Source organism: Vidua chalybeata, chromosome 9 (genome assembly GCF_026979565.1).
Source record: "Vidua chalybeata isolate OUT-0048 chromosome 9, bVidCha1 merged haplotype, whole genome shotgun sequence".
NCBI classification, from domain to species: domain Eukaryota; kingdom Metazoa; phylum Chordata; class Aves; order Passeriformes; family Viduidae; genus Vidua; species Vidua chalybeata.
In genome coordinates this window covers 17,903,446-17,924,548 of record NC_071538.1, presented here as the reverse complement: position 1 = coordinate 17,924,548, position 21,103 = coordinate 17,903,446, and the positions used below count along the sequence as shown (strand labels likewise).

At 38.2% G+C, this 21,103-nt stretch overlaps 1 protein-coding gene and 1 long non-coding RNA gene across 7 annotated transcripts in view; one reads left to right on the top strand and one right to left on the bottom strand.

Moving 5' to 3' along the window:
- The window catches only part of ADGRL2 (adhesion G protein-coupled receptor L2), a 156,006-nt gene that overhangs the window by 61,242 nt on the left and 73,661 nt on the right, over positions 1-21,103 (bottom strand). For all 6 annotated transcript variants that reach the window (XM_053950215.1, XM_053950217.1, XM_053950219.1 and 3 more), the window contains exon 3: positions 9,503-9,716. In XM_053950215.1, coding sequence (XP_053806190.1) covers positions 9,503-9,716 — 214 coding nt within the window. The remainder of the gene's footprint in view (positions 1-9,502; positions 9,717-21,103) is intronic.
- On the top strand, positions 9,606-11,096 carry LOC128792087 (uncharacterized). The gene is made up of 2 exons (XR_008432301.1): positions 9,606-9,695; positions 10,844-11,096. It is a non-coding gene; the product is annotated as an uncharacterized LOC128792087 (long non-coding RNA).

Here is a 21,103-nt window from a genome sequence, read left to right as displayed (position 1 = left end):
GGCAAAACAATTTTACAGCTCTGCAAAAATGTGTGTATTAAATATATTTCCAAACTACTCCTTCATTATATAGATGTATATCACAAGAAGCAAGGTATCTGAGAAGCAATGAACAGTAAGGTTTAAGAGCACAGATTACTACTAAGAAAGGAATATAGATGCCTTTGCACCTACAACAGCAAAATACATATCTTGCCAGATGAAACATTGTACAGGTTGATGTCACTGAGAAGAAGTAAGACTTCTTCCTCCAAGGTGTTCAAAGTGCATGACTTTGGTCAGAGCAGCTTGCTCAATAAAATTCTTTTTCTGCCTCATTTCTTCTCTTGTTTTTCTGTTTTGCATGTGTATGTGTGTGTGTATAGTAGAACAATTTGAAATTCAAAGGTCCCTATAGTTACTGGGTAAACCTGAAAAAATGGCTTTCAATAGTAAATTTGTAGTAAAGCTTCTGTACTGCAAGTGTATTGTAAATCAGGTTGGACATGGAAAAAAATTCCTGATGGTAAGAACCTTTCCTTCTCATTGATATGTCTACAGTGGGCTAAAAATATCCTGAATATTGAGTATTCGGTCTAGGTAACACTCTTAAGACTGCATTAACTTCATTGCAGTAACTTGTTTTATAGGCTCAGTTCATCATGACCTATAAAATGTTAAGCTGGAGTGCTTTAAATATCTGCTAACACCATGTGCAAGCCTGGGAGTACAAGGCACTGTGCTGTGAAGCGGCAAAGACAGTGCTCTTCTGAGAAAGTAGCACGCACTCTTATGTCACTGATATAAACAGGGCGAGCCTGCTAAATAATGTATGAAACAGGCAGCCAATCTTTAGAAAAAGCAGGAATTCTAGTTGAATTCTTTGTGTGATTTTATTTTACCAGTATGACATTAGTTGTTTAGACTGCTTCTTAGAAACCATAGAAGCTGAGTATCATACTAGACTAAAAGACACACATGCAAACTCCTTTCATTCATAGTTACACAGAGGGAAAAAAAATAAAAACTTCTTTCATTTGCAACAGTAGTATTTTTGCTAATTATTGTTCTGCAATATGGAGAAGATAAAACGGAAAGAGGGAAATTATCCATGTCTTTCAGTAATCATGGCCCATTTATTAAGCAATTAAATCACAATTTTATTATTAGAGAGGGAAAAAGAGAAATGCTGTAAAATACCACCATTGCTTGTATCTTTGATCCTTAAACTCTTCGATTTCAGCAACCTCATTAATGTCAAAATACCATGAATATGGTCATCCCTTTTTAGAATGTATATTCTGGGCACAGGCAGAATCTGTGGGATTCAACAAAGAAGACTTTTCTTGTTGAATACAACTAAAAGCTTAATTGAGCCACAAAGGTCAGAAGGTTCTTTTTATTGTAAGTAGGAGATTATTCTGTGGCAGAAAGACATTTACAGAATATGAGATCTGCTAATTTCTCTACTACTCTGTAGATAGTTTTTAATTTTTAAACCCATGTTACTCTTCTGTTTCTTTCCTCTGAATTAAACATCTTCACTGTAATAATCTTTAAATTCCATTTCCTTTATGTTACTAAGGAAAACTTTTTACTTTCATGGCTACTGCTGACTTTTAACACTAGCAAGTACTCATAATTTACTTACGTATATTTAATTCATATTAATCTGTCCTAATTTATGATCTATACCCTGCTCCGCCCATCTTCATGTACCTTTTCCATGTTGGCTCTGTTTACTAAGTGATATTCAACATATTTCCTATAGTGCAATGAACCTTAACAGGCAGCTTTTAATTGCCTCGCGTAGGAAACCACATCACCATTAATTCCACAGCAAAAGTATAAAATAAAACCATTGCTTCTCAGACTCTAGAGCAATTAGACCTCTCAGCTATTTGGCTAACTCTGCTTCATGATACCCAGTGCAGTTAATTATATTTTTTGATGTTAATAGTCTCTGTCAGTTTCAAGCATAACTCCTCTTTGATGAATATTTAAATTATATTTGAATAAAAAAATAATCTTGGTTACATTTCATATTCAGCAGTCATCACAGCTTAATAAAGGTCTCCTCAGAAAGGGTTGAGATAAATGGCTATATGAACACATGTGTAAAGTCCTAAATCAACTTATCAGATAATGTAGCTGTTTTGGCTAAGTATTATAGAGGTTTTATTGGGGTGGGAGGAATTAATAGGCTTCAACTATTACATTATTATTCCATATGAACTAAATTTGGTACAGCAATATATAAGTAAATTAGAACTTTTTAATAATAAAGTTTTGACTGCAACTGAACCAGGAACTTATAATGGCTAGACTAGAAATATGAAAACCATGTAAAATTCATGCAAACTCATTCAAGAGGACACAAAATTCAACTGAAAGGTGCTGAAGGTTAAGCAATGTTGTCTCAGTCAAGTTCTCTAAAAAATTAGCAAATTACTAAGAGAGGTAATTACGCACCCAAAACATACAGTACGTGATTAACTGGGCTAAACAGTGCACACACCTAGTAAAGACCATTTCAGCAAAAGCAGAAAAAAAAACCCACAAGAAAATCAGAGGCTGAAAGCATGTATTTTTTATGAAGCTCAAATACATAAGCAACAGCATATAATACTTAAAATTTTATGCATCTATATGTATAGTTAGTTACATTTATTTTCACCCCATGAATAGCAAGGAAAGACTGATGAGTGTGTATATATGATCCTGCCAGATATGAGATACGCTGACTTAAGAATAATTTGATTGTGGTTTTGCCAATAATAAAAGAAGAAAACTACATGAATATAAGATATGAAAACACTAAATAGAATATCAAGCTACACCCTAGTAAAATAATGAATCCCATATTTTTTGAAGTAAACTAAATCTAAATTTTAAATGTAATTAGTTGGTATGAAAGATCCTTTTGTGGTTTTTCTGTAGCCTGTCCAATGTCTTGACTACAGCCACGCGCCCACGTGTTATGTGTTTGCACGTGTGCAGTAAAATTTCTTCTGCAGGAAATTAAAATAGAACACACTGCAAAATGATGATCAAGTACCACTGACAGCTATTTCCCCTCACCTGACTGTTAAGAACCTTGTAATATGAGGATTTCTATTTCATTTACTAAGTAATGCCATGATAGAACTACCCCATTAATAAATCCCCCTATTTTTAATGAGTAAAGCTAGACCTACTACTTTCATATTAAGAATTAATGATAGTAAAAATACACAATGACAGAAAAGCTTCTTCTCAGTCACAGGTATTACTGTTTTGTGCTGTAATAACACCAAGGACTGCAGTGTGTTTCAGGAAACTTCTACGCTCTGTGATTATGCCTTGTTCATGAAAACAGTCTACACATATTTTTGCTTTTTTCTTCGTAGTCGAGCCATAACTAAGTCTTGTGACTAACACATGGAAAGCAAAACAAAAATCAATCTGGCCACAGCTCAGTATTGTGAAAAGCTTAGTTTCACAATAAAGAGCATTTTAAGCTTCTGCTACATCGAAATAGTCACAGGGTTGACTGCTGTACTAAGATCTATTTCAGATTAATAGAAGTCTTAGTTTTAAAAGGGTGCTTAAGAAAAAGACATCTAATGTTGATAATGTTATATGGTAAATGTTTTGTGAAGCAGTTGTAAACGAGCTGGAACAGAAAGCACTGGCATGCCAAAGCAAAAGGTCCTCGTTTGTGAGATCAGCATCAGTATGACAGAACGTTCAATGTGTGCAAATTCCAAGAATGTACCTGATCCACAACAGCCTATAAACCCTGTCATCAGCACTAGGATTTCTCTGACATAAAAAGGAAAAAGACATGCAGAAAGCAGAAAAAGGCAAGCTGTACCTCTTATTCGAAAACACTTTTCACCTGATAGTATCTTTAGCAAAGAGAGGCAACCTTCGGCTGCAGAAGGAAAAGCAAGGGAAAAAGCAAGGATAGCAGCAGGGGTCAGCAGAGCCCTTGCTGACGCCTGGCAGACCCCCGAAGTGCAGTGTGCCATTACCTCAATTACAGGCAGCTCCAAATGGCAAAGGATAAAATCCAGCCCGTGAAAAAGGCTGTAAGTCATACCACCAAGAAATGCCAATCTGAAGTGTGCTGCAGTTTAAATACTGAATCAACCCTGGGCCCTGTCTGAAGGAGCTGTTTTTGAAAGAGGCTCTGAAATGCTTCTCTTTGGAAGTCTTGCACAGGCTGGAATTCAGGTCTGCAGTGACCCACAGCAGGCTCTGCATTCTATTAGCAGAGCACCCTGTGCCAAGTTTCCTTTTGATTACACCTTTTTGCTACGATGAATGAGATTCATCGGTTATAGATTTTACCCAGTGTCCACCCAAGCCTGGAGTCCAGTGGAAGATTTGCTTTATCCACTCACATTACGGAACAGACCAAACTTGTTTTCATTTGAAAGGACACTAATATGGCATGACAGTGCTTTCTCTGCAGACCTGACACGCAGGAACAGGAAAGAGGGCTTCAGAGATGAGTCTTCTTTGAAATACAACTCGTTTTCTTTCAAAAATGTCTCACTCCTTTATATATAGGAGTTTTCAAAATTACCTATTTCTTGGACGTGTGAATAGATGGAAAAGAAGTAACATCTCCGGTCTTCCGATCTCCCATGGGATGCATTAAGAAAAATTAAATCCTGGGAGTAGGAATGGATGTGCTGCTTCCTTCAGCTTTGCCTTGGTCACTCAGCGGGGCAGGGCTGTGTCGCTCACGCTGTGAAAACCCTCTGCTGAGTGCAGCTGTCTCACAGGGGGATGATGGACGTAACAGGTTAAGAGCATTGCCATGTGAGAAAAGTTCATGGTAACAAAAACCCAGGCGTGAACTCGTCACTGGTGTCATGATGGACATGGTAATTGAAGGTACATGTGTTGCTTGTGCTATAGATAGGACAGGATAGATACAACAGAAAAAACAAACACTGCTGAAGAGGACTTATTCCTCTTTCAATCCTTTTACTTTTCTGCAGCAATGTTTTAAAAAGGAAGATTAGCTAAAAAAATTACAGTTGACTAAATTCATCTATTATATTTGACATATTTTTATGTTTAACCTTACCTATGGAAAATCAGGTTTGCCTTGTTTGTGCATATTTAGAAAGCAAAATTTTACTGATTAAATATGCTTAGCAAAGATGTAAAGTACACAAAAGCCACAGTTATAAATTGTAGGTGAAAATAGAATTTAAAGGCTATTTCAGTGCAGAACTGATGCAACTGCCTTTTTGTTGCAGATCAAAAATTAGATCCAAAATAAACTGAATATCCAAACATGAGACAATTTTTTTAAATGTAAATGTTTACATAGTCTGCAAAAGAAGTCTAAACATTTTGAATTCTCTTCTTTTCAGTGTTTACAACAATACTCTCGGTATCAGATCAGCGAACATACAGTTCCTATTTAAAAATTCAAGTATTTCAGCCTGTATTGCAAGGGAAACTGTTTTCCTTCTGAACTTAATATTAATTTGGCTGTCAAAAGCAAATGTTTGAATTTTTCATCTATGTAAATGATTCCATAGATTCTGAGTGAATAGGCTTCATTTTCTTTAAATAGAAAATGCTAATTTTCTACTAGCCCCAACCATAGTTGCAACTACAATTGCTTAAAAAATAAGGTATACACATTGGAACAGAGACATCATTTTTTAAATATGGGGTTTATCAAGATTTAAAATTATATCATTCTAAATTATTATCTGCCACACCATCCAAGTATATATTTAAATACATAGTGAATTAAAAAAATTCTAATTGCACTGTCCTGGAATCACAAAAATCGCTATCCAATCGTGAGAACAAATAACCCTGAACTTCTCCTAAACAAAAATTTTAGGAAAAATGATTCCTACTAAACAGCCCCTAATTGTAATTCAAAAAGTAGAGTCCCAGCATGCAAAAATCCATCTTACTATTCCACTATAAAATTACAAACATAACAGACCTTTGATTTTAAATATATTTTAAGTACATATTTAGAAATATCTATTAAATATCTGTTATTCTTTTACCTATGGTCCAGACCATAGGAGACACTGGAGACAGAAAATGTTCATAAACACCCAGGTGGTTTGAACAGAACTCCCAAGATCCACCTGCAATCCACTTGCCACAGAAATGGATAATACGAGGTCATAAATAAATTTTATGCTGTTAATTTTCAAATCTCTGCCATGCCTATAAAAAGCAGTATTAGCCTTATCAACTTCAAAGTTTCACAAGAGTTTCTGCTACAGCCATACAAATGCACTTTATGAGCAAGCAACTAGAGCAATTTCCTCAGGCTGCTTTGCATCTTCTGCTTCCCTGTTCATTTAATTTCTTTTTAAATGAAAAGGAAACAGAGGAGATTTGTCCCTGCTAAAGGACAGCAGAGCACAGAGGAGTTGGACTATTTTAAGAACTAAAATGTGCCTGAAACATGGGTCCTCTGCCACTCACTTATGCTACTTGCTCACCAAATATTCCAGAAATTAGCTTATTTCTGTACTGAACTGCAGCATGTGGTAGAATCTCTCAAACTTGATGGTATGCAAACGCTGGGGTTAATTATCAGAGAAGTGTGAAAGAGGAGAAGGATTTTCTAAAGGTCTAGTCTCTTTCTTCAAAGCTTTAATTTCAACCATGCCAGTCTGAAGTTTACATAGAATCTAAACACATCTGAAATACTTTATTCTGGAATAATTGGGATGTAATTTCAATCAGGGACTAAAAATTTAATAACTGCTTTACAGAGGTAAAAGCAAAGCAATGAAGTCATTAGTGTTCTAGTCAGGCTTCCTAGGAACACATTAAGTTAAAAATCTTTTGAGAACTGGTGAAAAGAAAGAATAGGGTGAGGTAGAAAAGATTAAGTAGCAGCTTATTCTGAGAAAGAGGAGCTGATGCTTCAGTGGACACTGGCAAGGTCTGTGTGCTACTATCTCAAATTCTCTGGAAAGGGAGCAGGGCACGTGATTACATGGCTTTTGTTAAACTGGAAACCTCATCTTATTTTTCAATCTTCAGATTTCACAGTATTGATCTCATTAAGCTAGTGTTTTCACCTTGTAATTGCAGAAGATGTAGTTGCTGTGCAAAAGCTGTGGATTAATGTTGCAAATGAATAATGAGCACTTAATAATTGCTGCAGAACTACATTTAACTGTATGTCTAAACCGAAATGAAATAGTGGTCAAATGCAGTGGTAACACAGTTGACTGAAGCGATAAAAACAGGAATCACTGTTTTTAAACACTTAAAAGTAAACACTGCACGATTTAAGTAGAAATATAGAAACTAGTGCTGCTTATTTCTAAAGGTAGAGAAGATTTCATTGTCATCAAAAGTTCTAACCAGTTAAATAAAAAGGTAAACCAATGAACCTGATAGCCCTTCAGGTTAGATTTTTCTATGCAATTGCTGCCATCAAAATACAGCTGATGTGTTACTTTTTCATATCAGATCAAGGACATGTGCTGAGTACCAAACAACAATTTGCCTGAGACAACAAAAAATTACAATCACTGATGCAGTTATAAATAAATGACATATAAGAACTTTTAATATTTCATAAGAAATTTGCAACATTCTCCTATGCTTGCAATATAGCACAAGTTGAGCAATTTTGGAAAAAAATAAGCAAGACAAGAGATATCTTTTCTACTTAATGACAAGATCTAAGAAAAAAAACTATGAAAGCAAACTTCCAAACTGCTATAAATGTCAGACAAAAATAGAAAGCAAAGTGTCAAATTATCTTTGCCATTTGTTCAGACAAACAAAAATGAAAAACTCTTTGAGCATAGATAATCTGAACCAATGTCCTCCATGTGATCATAGTTTTATTTTAATGTTGAACAAAGCGTAAGAGTAGAAGATGGGGGAAGTTCAAAAATACACTTTGCTATCACATATTTACAGCTGATTAACTGAAAGGGAAAGATTGAAATTTCAGCTTTTCAGTAACAGTCTAATGTCACTTCAAGCAAGACTGTGCCTCTACATTTGTCTCTGACTACCCTAATCTGTATATTTGCAGTGAACATAAGGAAGACTTTGATCAAAACACAACATGCATTTTACACAACAAGGAAGTCTACAGAGCAGCACTACATTTACAAAAGCAATTGAAGGTGGTTTCAAAGGGAGTTGACAGATTAGAGGATGATGACACTGCTGCTGCAGTCTCGATGGAAATCTGGCTTGATCTAATTAACAACTACGAACTCGAACCGCAAGAAGATAATTCAAACATGATTTAAAGAACTTATATTACCTTTTTAACAGTGTAGCAATGGAGCCTTTCCCTTACTGATCACAAAACAAGCCACAGGTTCAACACAGATCAAGAAATAAAAGACCTGATATCCTCAATTTACCTCCAGCATTTGTAATTGAAGGCTGAGATCCAGCCCAAATATTTGACTACAGAAGTAGAAAACATCTGCATATTCACATAAAAATGATAAAAACTCGTAAGAGTCCCACTCATGACAACTCCAGTGAATCAGTAAATCAAAATGGAAGGCTATTTTTAAGAGGTGACTATGTTACTAAGTGTTACCATGTTCAAACAGAACAGAGGAAATGGAGCACGGAAGGCAGGACAACTTGCTTATTTCATTTGACACATCTGTGTACAGGTACCAGAAAGCTTCCAGGTTATTCCCATCCTCTTTTTGTTCAGGTTCCTTACCCTAGGAAAAAGGCACTGGGAGGAAAACTTCCAACCAATCCTGAACTCTTTCAGTCTTTTAGTTTAATCCAGTAGAAATGCTAGTGACTTCTTTGTGCTGACATTTCCACAGTTGTCAGTAGTAGGTGACTGCTGCACATAGACAGCCTTTAGCACAGGACTTTCTGTGAATCTGAGCTCTCATGCACCTTTTGTAATAAAAATACTTTTATTGGCAGTTGGGGACATGATTTAGAGGTGGAATTGGCAGCACCAGGCTAATTCAATGATCTTAAAAATCTTTTTCAACCTAAATGGCTTTATGATTCTTGGTTGGTTCTTCTGTCTTCTCTGAATGTCAAGCACTGTCACTAACTTGTACTTATATGCACATGTATGCTCGTACACACATGCATAATGACATATAATCATCCTGGCATGCAATCATTCTGACATTTTCCGTTGGAGGGAACTACTGTTAGGAACTATGGCAGGGATTTTCTGCATTTACTGAAAAATACAGCAGCCATTTGGAAACATTCTCAGGGCTATTTGATCCCTGAAGGACAAGGAGATGGGGAATCTCCAAATAACTGAATTGTTTCATTCTCCCTGAAGTTATCTTCCTGCTTTTTCATGTTTGTTTACAGAATTAAAAAACCCCAAAACCTCTAATTGCAGCTGGTAGTTTTTATTTCCTTTAAATATTATTAGATAGAAACAATACAACCTGAATAGCAAAGTGGCAATCACAACTCAACATTTCTTACAGTATATACCTCTCTCTGTATTAATGCAGGCATTTTTCCTCATTAGTCCTCACCACGATATGCATATTTTTACCTTTGTGTCATAATTTTGTAGGCATCTGGAAGGAAGCATTCTGTGTTCTCCATCTGGAAAGGGTCAGCATCACAGATCTTGTCATCTGTCCGTCCGTAGTTCGCACTTTCTATCATGATAACATCGCTGCCTGGACACCGCAGGTCGATGGAGTAGCCTTCGCAGGAGAGCTCCCTCCTCACCAAACCAAACGGTAGAGCTGCTCGGCTGAAACCTTGGGGAAAAACAAGGACAAAATGGGGTTGAGCCTAAAGGATACACTGAATTGGACTATTTTTCTGGCACGTAAGCACCAACTCTCGTGTGCTAAAGGAAGTGCAGCTTTACACAGTTTGACCTGGTACCACGTTAAGTGAGGCATCTTTCATGGAACTGTCACATCCCTACACCATGGCTGCTGTGTCCTTAATCTGGGAAAAGAGGAAATTCCTTTTCATTGCTTCTAATCCTGGGCAGGGCAGACAGTGGTGCCTGTCTGCATGGCTACACTGCACGTTCCAGTTTCCACCTCTTTTCTCTCTGCTTCTGGCTCCACTCCTTGGGCACAGTCAGACAGGCTGTGTCTGGAAGCGGGAAGCAGCAGAGCAGGCAGGATTTCCAGAAGTGATTTTAAAAAAGAAAACAGTACAACCACAAAAAAGCCCAAAGCCGTAGTTCCAACTTCCAACTTCATTAGTCTTTTTTACTTTGTGTCTCCTTTCCTCCAGGAAGAGCTGGTTACTTTTGCTTAGCTATTTTGTGACCTCAGCATGGACATGATCCAAATATACATGTTGACACTTCACCTAGCTAAACTCCAGTTCCCCTTACTGTGTCTTTAACATAAATTTTACTACATACAGATAGGATTTTGAAACAAATACAGGAATTAGCAGTACAAAAAATCACAGTGTGTACTGCATAAAACCTCCCCATCTCTCACAAAAATAATACATTAAATTTTAATTTTTAACATTTTTTTCCTGCTTAATAGAATTCCTAAAAATAAGTAACTTCTCCAATGAAGCAGTGCAAAATACTTTAGAAACAAAACAAGGTTGAGCTATTCATCCAGATGCTTAGTCTTTTAGAGACATTTTTTAATGCAAAAGAATATATTACATCAGAATAAAACTATCTGCATACTACAGTTTCTTGTACACAGTTAATGATGGATTATTATTAAACAGTATTTCTGTTTCTTACAAATTTGTGTGACTTTTGGAAAACAAGCTGGGCAATATGGCGGTGCTAAAAACCGATTTCTTTAAAATAGTATATCCTGAATTTTCAGGAGAACTTCTATTTTTTAAAAATGCCTTCATAATACAGTAACACAAGGCCATTAATATTTCTGTGCAGGCTATTGGAGACCAGTTGTGACAGCAAAGAGAAATAGCTGCTAAGTATGGAAAGTTGGAGCCCTGTGATATTTTGAAAGTAATGAAAATAAACTTTTCTTAAAAAGTATGATGCACTGGAAGAAGCAAGGAAGCAAATACCTAAAAAAATCAAGAACAACGCGAGATAACCCCTTGACAGTAAATTGAACCAGAGGCTATCACTTTTTCTATTGAATTCTGTGTATTAAAACTCCTACTATTATGCAGATTATTATCTGTTAAGATGGCAAAAGTTTTTTTATAATGATCACACAAGTGTAAGGATGTGGCTCCCTGGCAGCCAGAGCTCATCTTCCCACCCACCCCTCCTGTACCTGCACATCCCTGCCTCCCCCTTGCACCAGCACCAGCTTTTGTACAACTTGTGTAATGAACTTAGGGGGGCTGGTAACCTCCCTCTACTGCAGGCAACTGATGAGGTCCCAGAGGACCAGGTCTCTGACTGGGCATGAACCTGCCCAGCCACAAGGAGAACAGCTGGCCAAAGCCCAGTGAGCAGGTCTGCCTTTATATTTTGTGGAACCACACCCTACAGGAAACCAGCGCTGTTACTCAGCCAGTATGCTTCAGTATTTGTTAGAAAGGGAAGGAGTCGTAGTGCTGTGGAAAGCATCAAGCTCCATCTCAGAGTCACTCCTGGCCCTCAGTGTGGCTGCACATGCCATGAGCAGTAACAAACACTATTATTAAAGGCTTGCTGAGGTCTCATGGGCTGAGAGCTGGAAAGAGCTAAACCAGGAATCCATCACATTACTACCCTCCATGTTCCTCCCATGCAGCAAATTAATACAATGAGGACAGAAGTCACTCACAGCTCAGTGAGGGGGTGAAACGGGCACAGGGAGGGTACATGCAGAGTCCCCACCTCACGTGAATACAGCAACTCCTTTGATTAATTACCATCACAACAGCCACTGTGGGACCAAATATAATGCTGCTAGTCACTGTCAAATCTAATGCCATCCCCAGGAAGCTCATCCCTCCAGCTGGCAGCAATGGTGCCTGTATCTCCTGCACTCAGCTGGGATTCCACGGCCTGCAGCACCATCATGGCCTGCCTGGGGGAGTCCACCCCTGCCAAACCTTTTGAATTTCCATCAGCAAGAAGGGGAACAGCACCTACAGCTGTCCAAAGAGGTGTTTGCACCAGGGCAGGAGGGAAGGGGCATGGGGTACAGCTGCTGAAGTGTCAGTGGCTTCATGTGCAGCAGCAGCTCAGGATAGTTATGGGGCCAGGGCTGACAAAGCCACACACAGCTCCCTGGGACCAGCACTGACCCTTACTGTGGATCCTGCAGCACAAGCTCCACTTCTGCTAGGAAATACTCTGAATTCAAACGCAAGACTTCTGCAGTTTTGCTACAGAGAAATCAGCAGCCTGCAAATCTTACTTCATCATCTATGGCAACTGCTATAACGACTATGAGTGTGCTTTATCCTGCAGTTTTTCCCCCTGCAGGCATCCGCAAGAAGTTCTGTATCAGGACAAACATTAAAAATATTAGAGCAAGGTTAGATCACTTTGCAGGCAACAGAGGGGACACACCTGAGATTGCAATGTAGGTGTTACATTGCAAAAGCAGCAAGCAATAAAGCAAAACAATGCAGTGTGTTTTAGGTGGGAATGCTGCTGTAAGGAATCTCTGTGGTGCAGAAAGAATTTTAACTAAATAAAATAAATAAATTCGAAGTCCACTAGCAGGGCTGCTATGATCTTTATGCTGAAGCTTTATTTGTAATCTTTTCCTATCACCAAAGAAAAAATAAGTATATCAACAAGCAAAGTGTAATTCAATCCATCTTGCAATCCTGACAATCGAAGAAAGAACTTGTGGGAGGCCTGTAAGCGAAAAATCAATATTGCAGCTTTGTGCCGTGCAAATGTGAATACTGCCAAATAGCAGTGCTTAGGATAAAATGAACTGTTTTGCTCCATTTTCTCCTCTCTGAACAAATGATTTTGAAATGACAGCTTTTTTTTTTTTTGGAGCCATAAAACGTCAAGCAATAACTCCCTGCGCTTTAGGCAAGTGATTGGAATAAATACCTCTTGGCAACAGGTGCAATGACTTAGGACTGAAATTCATTTACATTCAGGAGATAATTCCCGATAAACAGATGCACTGCCACAGGATGGAAGTGTGAACAACCGGCATCTGAATGCTCCAGCATCATTCCAGAGTTTTTTAGATGTAAGTATGTGGCTCTGTCAATAATTACTGTTGTCACCAGTAACTTTGTATCTCCAATGCAATTCCGCATGAGTATTTTCTTAACCAAGCTGTATTAAACCTGCTGCTTGCCTTACGGAACCTCGAACAAACCTACTTTGTTTGGCTGTCCTCCGGCAGCTGAAATCAACATTCCTCCTCCTCCTGCTAATTGCTTCGAGGCAAACTGTGCCCTGGATGACACCGCTCCTGCTGTCTGCCGCCCAAAATGCTCCGACTGCAAAGGCCTTGCTGGTGCCTGGGCTGGGACTTCCAGCACAACCTAAACATTAACTCAAATAAGTGTCTATTCCCTAACGCAACATATGCTGTCTCTGATTCACTCATGCTTGTGGATATTAATCAGTGTTGTATGCCAATTTTTAATTTTTTTTCTTTTTAATGGAAGAAGATTAATACCTAATGAGAAAAAGAAACAAAACATTTTTTTTCTGTCCTGCTGACCGTTTTGATTATAGAAAAGCTTCCTGGCAAACATATGTTTCCTGCACATTTTATCTGCTCACAAATTAGTTGAGTGCAGGCTCTTTATTGAATGGAGCAAATAAACTGCTTTTGTGAAATCTCATTTCTAAGAAAAAAAGGTAGAGGGGATGTTTAGTGGCAATATACATTCTTTAATTCTTTATTGATCAATTCATATAAGAAAGACAAAGTGAAAGGAAAAATCACAATAAAAACCTCTCCTCTGATATTTTAGTCTATGAAAGGAAAAGTACAAGTCCTGTACAAGAACCGTAATTCAGAATCATGTTTCGGAAATGTGGTAAATTCAAATTTGGCTAAAAGATTTTAAGTTTGCAAATACTTATTTACAATTCCACTGACTTGGTTCCTTCAGAGAATCTATTTCTCTTTACAGAGATAACCTAAATTTGTCAAAGTGCAAAGAAAAGTTAATAATTCACAGCATCCTGCCCACTAGCATACCATCTTTTTGAGCTGTCAATAATAAGAGAGTGTGCTAAGTTTGGTAGATAAAAGTAAAAAGGCACCACCACATTTGAATGCTCATCGAATACAGAGGAAAAACAGTGGAATGTAAACAGGCTAACATCAGTACTCGACATCAGAAGCAAGGAACCTTTGATTAAAACTTAAAGCACAGAGAAAGTCAACATGGAAGTATAAAATTATTTCAAAGAATGAAGATACTGGGAGAACTAAGAATCCAAAACAGATCTCTGCAGAAATAGATATATATGTCTCTGTGAGCAAGGAAATATTGCTTCTTGTGTTATTTGGCTGTAACAGAAAGGTCTTTTGAAAAGAGCACATCTTTTCAAACAGAATGTTTACAGTTGTCTCTTTCACAATCTCTTTTATTTTACCATATCATGCAACATGATGATTTAAGTTCTACACGAGATGAAGTGATGTGTCCTGGGCAGCATTTCAATAATATATGTTTAACAAATGCAAAGCCCAATGAAAACTGTGCTGTGAATCCTCTCCCTCTCCACTGAAGTGCATGCATGCACACACGGGAGGGTGCACGAAGACAGCTGAACACACTTTGCCATCTGAAAATCATGCAAATGCTCAACAGGGGCGACTCAAAGCTTTTGTAATTCCTCAGACAAGTCTCAGCATCCTGCAGTTTCTAAAGAATCCCATGAACTCTGTCAAGGGAGACTTCTCCCTGTCTCTCAGCACTGTATATATTTCACACAGACAAGCATGTTATTTTGTTAAACAGCTTTAATATTATCCAACCCTGGTCAACAGAACGCTACTAACTACTACAAAAGGCAGAGGCAATTTAAATGACAAGTGTGCTTTCTCATTCTATCTTTGAAGGAAAAAGTCATTCTGGCAAGCATGTCTATTAAAAGATTACATTGGCACAGTAAGAGCTTCTGACAGTGCACAGAGGTCTGGAGTTCACAGCACTCAGCTCCTCTTTCAGGGAAACCCAGCAGCCGTGCCCAGCCAGCGTGTGCTGCAGCCCAGCACACAAAACCCCACTGTTCAGTCGGGGTCAAATTAGGCAGGAAGTGATCATTTCAAAAATATCCTCCTACAGCTGGATTCTCTACCATTTTATGTATATACTCCTTCTTGTCAATTAAGATGCTGAATGGAGCAGACATCGGGAGAAGAGGGATTTTTTAGTAAAGGAAAACTATTTTCTACTAAGAGACACCTCCCTCATTTTCTTAAACTCATTCATAAAAATGGGATTATCTCAAAACAAAGTACATAAAAGTATCTCATTATGTGAACTTCAACAAAGAGGCACAGAGTCCTAAAGAACAGACTTGACCATTTAAATTACACTGAAGCCAGGCAACTTCTTCACTGAATAAATAAGCTGTGAGGGGAGATTCTTAACACTGGTTTCTAGAATTTTGCTTCTCAGACATTTCATATTTCAATTGCATAACTAAAATCTGGAAGCCTGTCTCTTAAAAAATGGAATATGAATTCCTATCAATAAAAGCTTTTAGAAATATGAAGTAACTAGTGAAGGCTTTTTATAGTATTTTTTTACATTTTATTTGAACATGATTTAGCCTTTTAAAAAATTAAAATTTTAATAATCCTTGACAAGTTTTAATGCTTTTCAAGATTCAGTGTGAGCAGCAAAATTAAAACTGCATGTCATTTTCTGTAATTATATACTTAATATTCAGTATACATAAACATAAAGTACATATGTCTGCTTAATGAGATTCAGAAGAGAAGCCAGTTACACCCTCTGACTCACACCAGAATGGGTCCTGCCTTCCAGGTTCACTACAATTTTCCTTCTATGTTTTCAGTCTCCATGCAATTCTCAAATATAACCCTGTGAGGCTCTCTTCAGCAAAAAAAAAAGGAGTCAGGGCTTACCTACTTTCTGCACCTTGTTAAATGATTCAGCAAAACCTAAAATGAGCAGCAGCTCTCAGCCTTTTAATCTAACAGCGTCGATCCTTCCCGTGTACTGCTGGCAAGGATCTCATTTAAATTCTCCCAAACAGCTCTCACCCCTCATTCAGAAGGGCAAGAATGTGTCTTTCTGAGCCAACAGAATTGAAGGGATTTTTTTGATTGTGTTTTTGTTAGGGTTTGGGGGTGTGTGGGGAGAGTGTGTGCACTTTAATAGCAGGAGAGAACAGAGGACAGGGATGAGTGCTACACTGACAGACCTGTAGACCACAGTCCTTCAGTCACCTGGAACAAGAACAGCCAGACTGCAACCATGCACACATCCCCACATCAGCCCAATATGCCTCGACCCTACTTTGAAAGAGATAGTTTGGTCTTCATGCCCATTTAATCCTTCACCTGCCTGCTGAGGCTGCCATTAGAGTGCTAATTAATGCTAAACTCTGAAAATGGGCTTCTGCACTTTGAATCCAGCCACACTGAAACTGGAGAGAAACCACTAATTCCTTTAATGAAAGTCACCAAACCAGAGCCTGGTTCCTGGCAGCATTTTAGCAATGCCTACATATGGCAGATGCAAACCATGTGATCTAAACATGAAAGTCTAAATATCTAATGTAAAAATACGTGTTCTTCAGTTCTCACTCAGCACCACATTGTACTCTCATATGCATGCACCTTTCCCATCCCTTTCGGTGGAGCTGTATGCATGAGAGCAAAACTTTGCCCTCTTGATCTAAAATTATCCCAGTTTAAAACAGTATTCATCTGCCAATGATATTTCTTTTCTTTTGCCAGCCAGATGTCTGTTCTCAGGCTGCAAGAATCTCCTTCCTTTTTTCCTTCACATCATACACACTTGATCCTCTGCCAGCTCACAAAAAGCACTCTACCCTTTTGTTTCTTGCCATTAAATACACTGCATCTTCAAAATTTCTCTAGGCAAGTAAGTCCCATGGTCTTTGTAAACCTGCCCTCTGAAGGTTATCTCCAGTTTACCTACTGTGAACTCTCTGAGCACACCACCTGTCAGGAAGGAGAAGCTTCTGAATCAGAAACAACCTTTTAAAAAGGGAGGTAAGACACACAAAGGCTGATGTGTCAGAAATGTTGTATCAACAGGATTTCCCATTGAATTATTTCCTCTGCACAGGATACTGGTAGCAGAATAAAAATAAATATTCTTTTATTTTCTAAAAAAGTGTATCTTGACAACAATTTGTATTTCCAGTTATTGCAATCATTTTTTGATTGGAAGCCATGTGTTAAGGAGGGGCAGAGGAAGAGGAAGAAAGGGGAATTTCCATCATCAGTATTCAGAGTGGCAGCTGACAAAAGAACTATTTTCTTGCCATCGTTAAGAAACCCAAAGCCTTGTCACGTCAGAGGCTGATAGAAGCCATGCAGAGATGTATCATTTCCTTGGGAATATGTGCATTGGTGAAAGCCAAATCATCCCAGCAGGTGACATGCTGGGTGCTAATAATAACCCTTAGTGTCCTGTGTACATCACCTTCTCAGCAGGCTATACCCTAACCTATGTAAGAAAGTAACACATTTAATCTCACTAAGATACCTGAAAATTCTGGCTCATTTAAAATATTATTCTACAATTGCCAGAGTTTAAAATAACAATCCAGCCCTAATGCTAAAAAAATTACAGATTTAATTATTGTACAATTGCTACCACATGGCAATATTTGAGATCACAACTGCAAACTTAAAAATGGGGCATTTTCTTGTTTTTAAACAGAATTATATGTACATTAGAAATGGAATCAAGAAACAATATAAGAGTTCATATACTCTGTTTCAGTAAAATTATGGGATGGAGTCAACTGTCACAGTATAAATTATAGTGGAAAAGTTATGTGCTTAATTTTAATGATGGCAAGCTGCTTAAAGAGTGCTAATGAGCATGCATGCTATTTGCACAGCAACCCCTTCTTGTAAGTACAGCTCCGGAAACATTGCCGAGAACTCAGGGGTAGAAAGTAGAACCCTTGGAAACATAAAGGCAGGGATCCTGCAGATCAAATCAGAATATACAGTCATACCTTTTGAAAACAAGAAGAGCTATGTGATGAATGTACTTAAAGGTAAATGTGCTGTCACTTTAAATGTTCCCATAAGTACCTAGGAGACAAGAGTAACATGCAATCTTGGAAAATAACTGTCAGAGTGAAAGGTTTTCTTCCTGACCTTACCCTCTATGAAATACTTGTGGATTTTTAAAATACTGTTATACAGAGGAGAGGGATGTACCACACAGTTTTTACAATATACTTAAGGTTCTGTCACATTCTGTGAATCATGAAATAATTCTACATACCTAAGAGCATCTTCTGAATAATAAATTGCATAAAGAAAGGAAAACTATTTCATTTTTTGTAAACAATGAGGTAATTAAAATACTCCTAAGGAATATATGCAGTTCTGATATGCTCCCTGGGCAGCAGGTACCATTTCCAGAGTAAATAAATGAAACAGGCACCTTTTCCACCTGTCAAACTGCTGTTAATCACCTATAGAGGAACTGCGTATCCATATGCCTCATTGCAAACATGAAAGACAAGGGAGATAAAAAGGATAGTTAAATTCCACTTGGACTCAAATTCAGGGCTTCTGAGTTTGAATTCTGGTTTTCAGTCCTGGAATTTGTGTCTTCCTCACCAACCGTCACAATGTGTATGGCAAGAATGCTCTCAGCTTTTAGAGAACCAGCTACTGAAGGTTCAAATGAAATAAATGAAAAATCAGGATCCCTGAAATCTCTGAATACTAAGACAGTAACTAAGCAATTTTCCACAATTGTGTGTAAGAGTTCCATATTTAATACTATTTATATTATAAAGTAACAAGAGGGATGAACAGACACTGTAGCACAACACAAAAAGGAAAACTTTGCATTTGCTGATTACTTCAACTTAGAAGCACACATCTAATAGCTGAAAGACTGTGTTTCCAAAGCTCTGCATTGATCTTAATGCAACCCACAATGAAGACAAGGGCTAGGAAAGCTCTGCACCACACCCAGGAAAAAAATCGCTCTTAGGTGCTCAAATATAAACTCAAAACCAGCAAGATAGAAGTGCTGCACCATTACTACAGATGTGAAAGGTAATTTTCTCAGTAATTAATCTGCATGGTGCTTCACTATCCCAGGCCAGAGTTTTCTTTTTAAAAAAATCTTTCCCCACATATTTAAAGCAAGTATCTCAGGAGACAGCTGTGAAGTACAGAAGATCTGATTGCTCCACTTTTTTTCCACCCCACCTAAACCGACGCTTCGCTCCCGAAAGCACGGTGCTCTCCTGATCCATCAGTGAGGGGCACAGACGGGCTCCTGGCAGGCAGGGGGGCCGCTGCAGCGCTCACTGCGGGCTCGGGCCAGCACCCGGCCGCCCGGAGCTGCGCGCACCCAGGGCGCTCCGCTCGCCCGCCTCTCTGCGCTGCTGCTGCTGCCTTCTGCAGCGGCGAGTGCTCTTAATCAAGGTAATTTCCATATCGAGCTCAGAGCATGATCAAAGTGGCCATTATGGCAGCGTAATTGAGGAGGGAATTGTTAATCTGCCGGGGATGCCAAGGAGGGAAGGAGAAGGTTAGGGGTGTCCAAAGGCGGCAGGAATGAGCAGGTGTTAGGGTAACTATTTAAATTAGGCATCCTGACACAATCATTTATAACAGAGGCTTTAGACTCCCTGGAAGGCACTACAGCTGGATATCCTATCTATTCTACTCAGTGAGCAAACAGCATTTCTTTTACTCCAAACAGTGACTTTAGTAAGTCTGCAGTACTGCAAAGTGAGCTGCATTTAATTAAACTATTCTCTGCAACTTATACAATGCCATAGTAATACTGCAGTGCCTTTTCTATTGCCGCCACTTTGGAATTTGACCTCCAAATCCTTACTGGGATTCAGCAATGTGTAGCCCACTTTAAATATTCAATAAAGGCAATGTTTGAGCTCCAAAACCAAAAGGAACCCCATTTTCCACAACAGTTTTCACATACACAAGCCTCCAGAAGACTATGAGGGCACTTTATGAATCAAATGCAAAATACAGAAATAGTATTATCTCCCACTGAATTGCTGTCACCTCTGAAGGATGTGTTGAGATCCAACATTATACAACTCTTCATAGTAGCAATTTTGTAATATTTTACCTACTTGAAAATAATAGGGATTTTTAGGTAAGCAGAATCTTAATTACCTCAATTAAGTTCTCATCCTGCATCACTAATATCATTGGGAGCTTTGTCATTAACCTCAGTGAGTGCAGGACAGATTCTTTAGAATTTAACCTGGATACTCAATATTCTTGTTCTAATGAAAAATGCATTAATGAGCTTCATTAGACTACTCCATTTTAAAGAAGCATCTTCCCTCAGCAGCCAGGCTCCCTCAACAGCCTAATGGGGCACTGGTGCATGAGTGAGCCAGAACTTGACACAAAGAGTGTTTAGGTCACTGTAAGTCTTTTTATTGACTCAGTGAGCTTCATGTTCAGCCCACCACGGGAAGAGCAACACCTATTGACTCACTTCAGGAACTCCCTGAGGTGGAGATGCTAAAATGTGTATACACTTTTGAAATTAAAACTGGAGTAGTACAGCTGAAAGACTGTATGCAGTGAAATAAACACAATTAAAATAAGAACTCCTCCCTATAATTAAAAAATGACACAAGTTTTCTACATAGTTTGCACAGAGGATCTTCAATGCATTTCAAACACTACCTTTTTTCCAGTCATCTACTGGAACACATTATGGGAAAACCAGTGATCTTCTGTGACCTTCATTTTATTTTATTAAATGCAGCAGAGTCCTCATGCTGAATACGAAATAAAAAATACGCAACCCAGGAAAGTACTTTGAGAAAAAATGCCCTTTGGAGGACCCAATTTCAATCTTGATGTATAATGATACAAATTTGCCAGTGACATTTGAATAAAAATCTGTATTATTTATATTATTGTGTTCAGACTTCTATTCTGAATTACTAAATTTAGAACGGGCACTGAAGATCACTATTCAGTCAATGCTTTATAAACATGGGAAACACATATTTGAAATACATCTCAAGTTAGAACAGATTATTGTACTCCCCAAA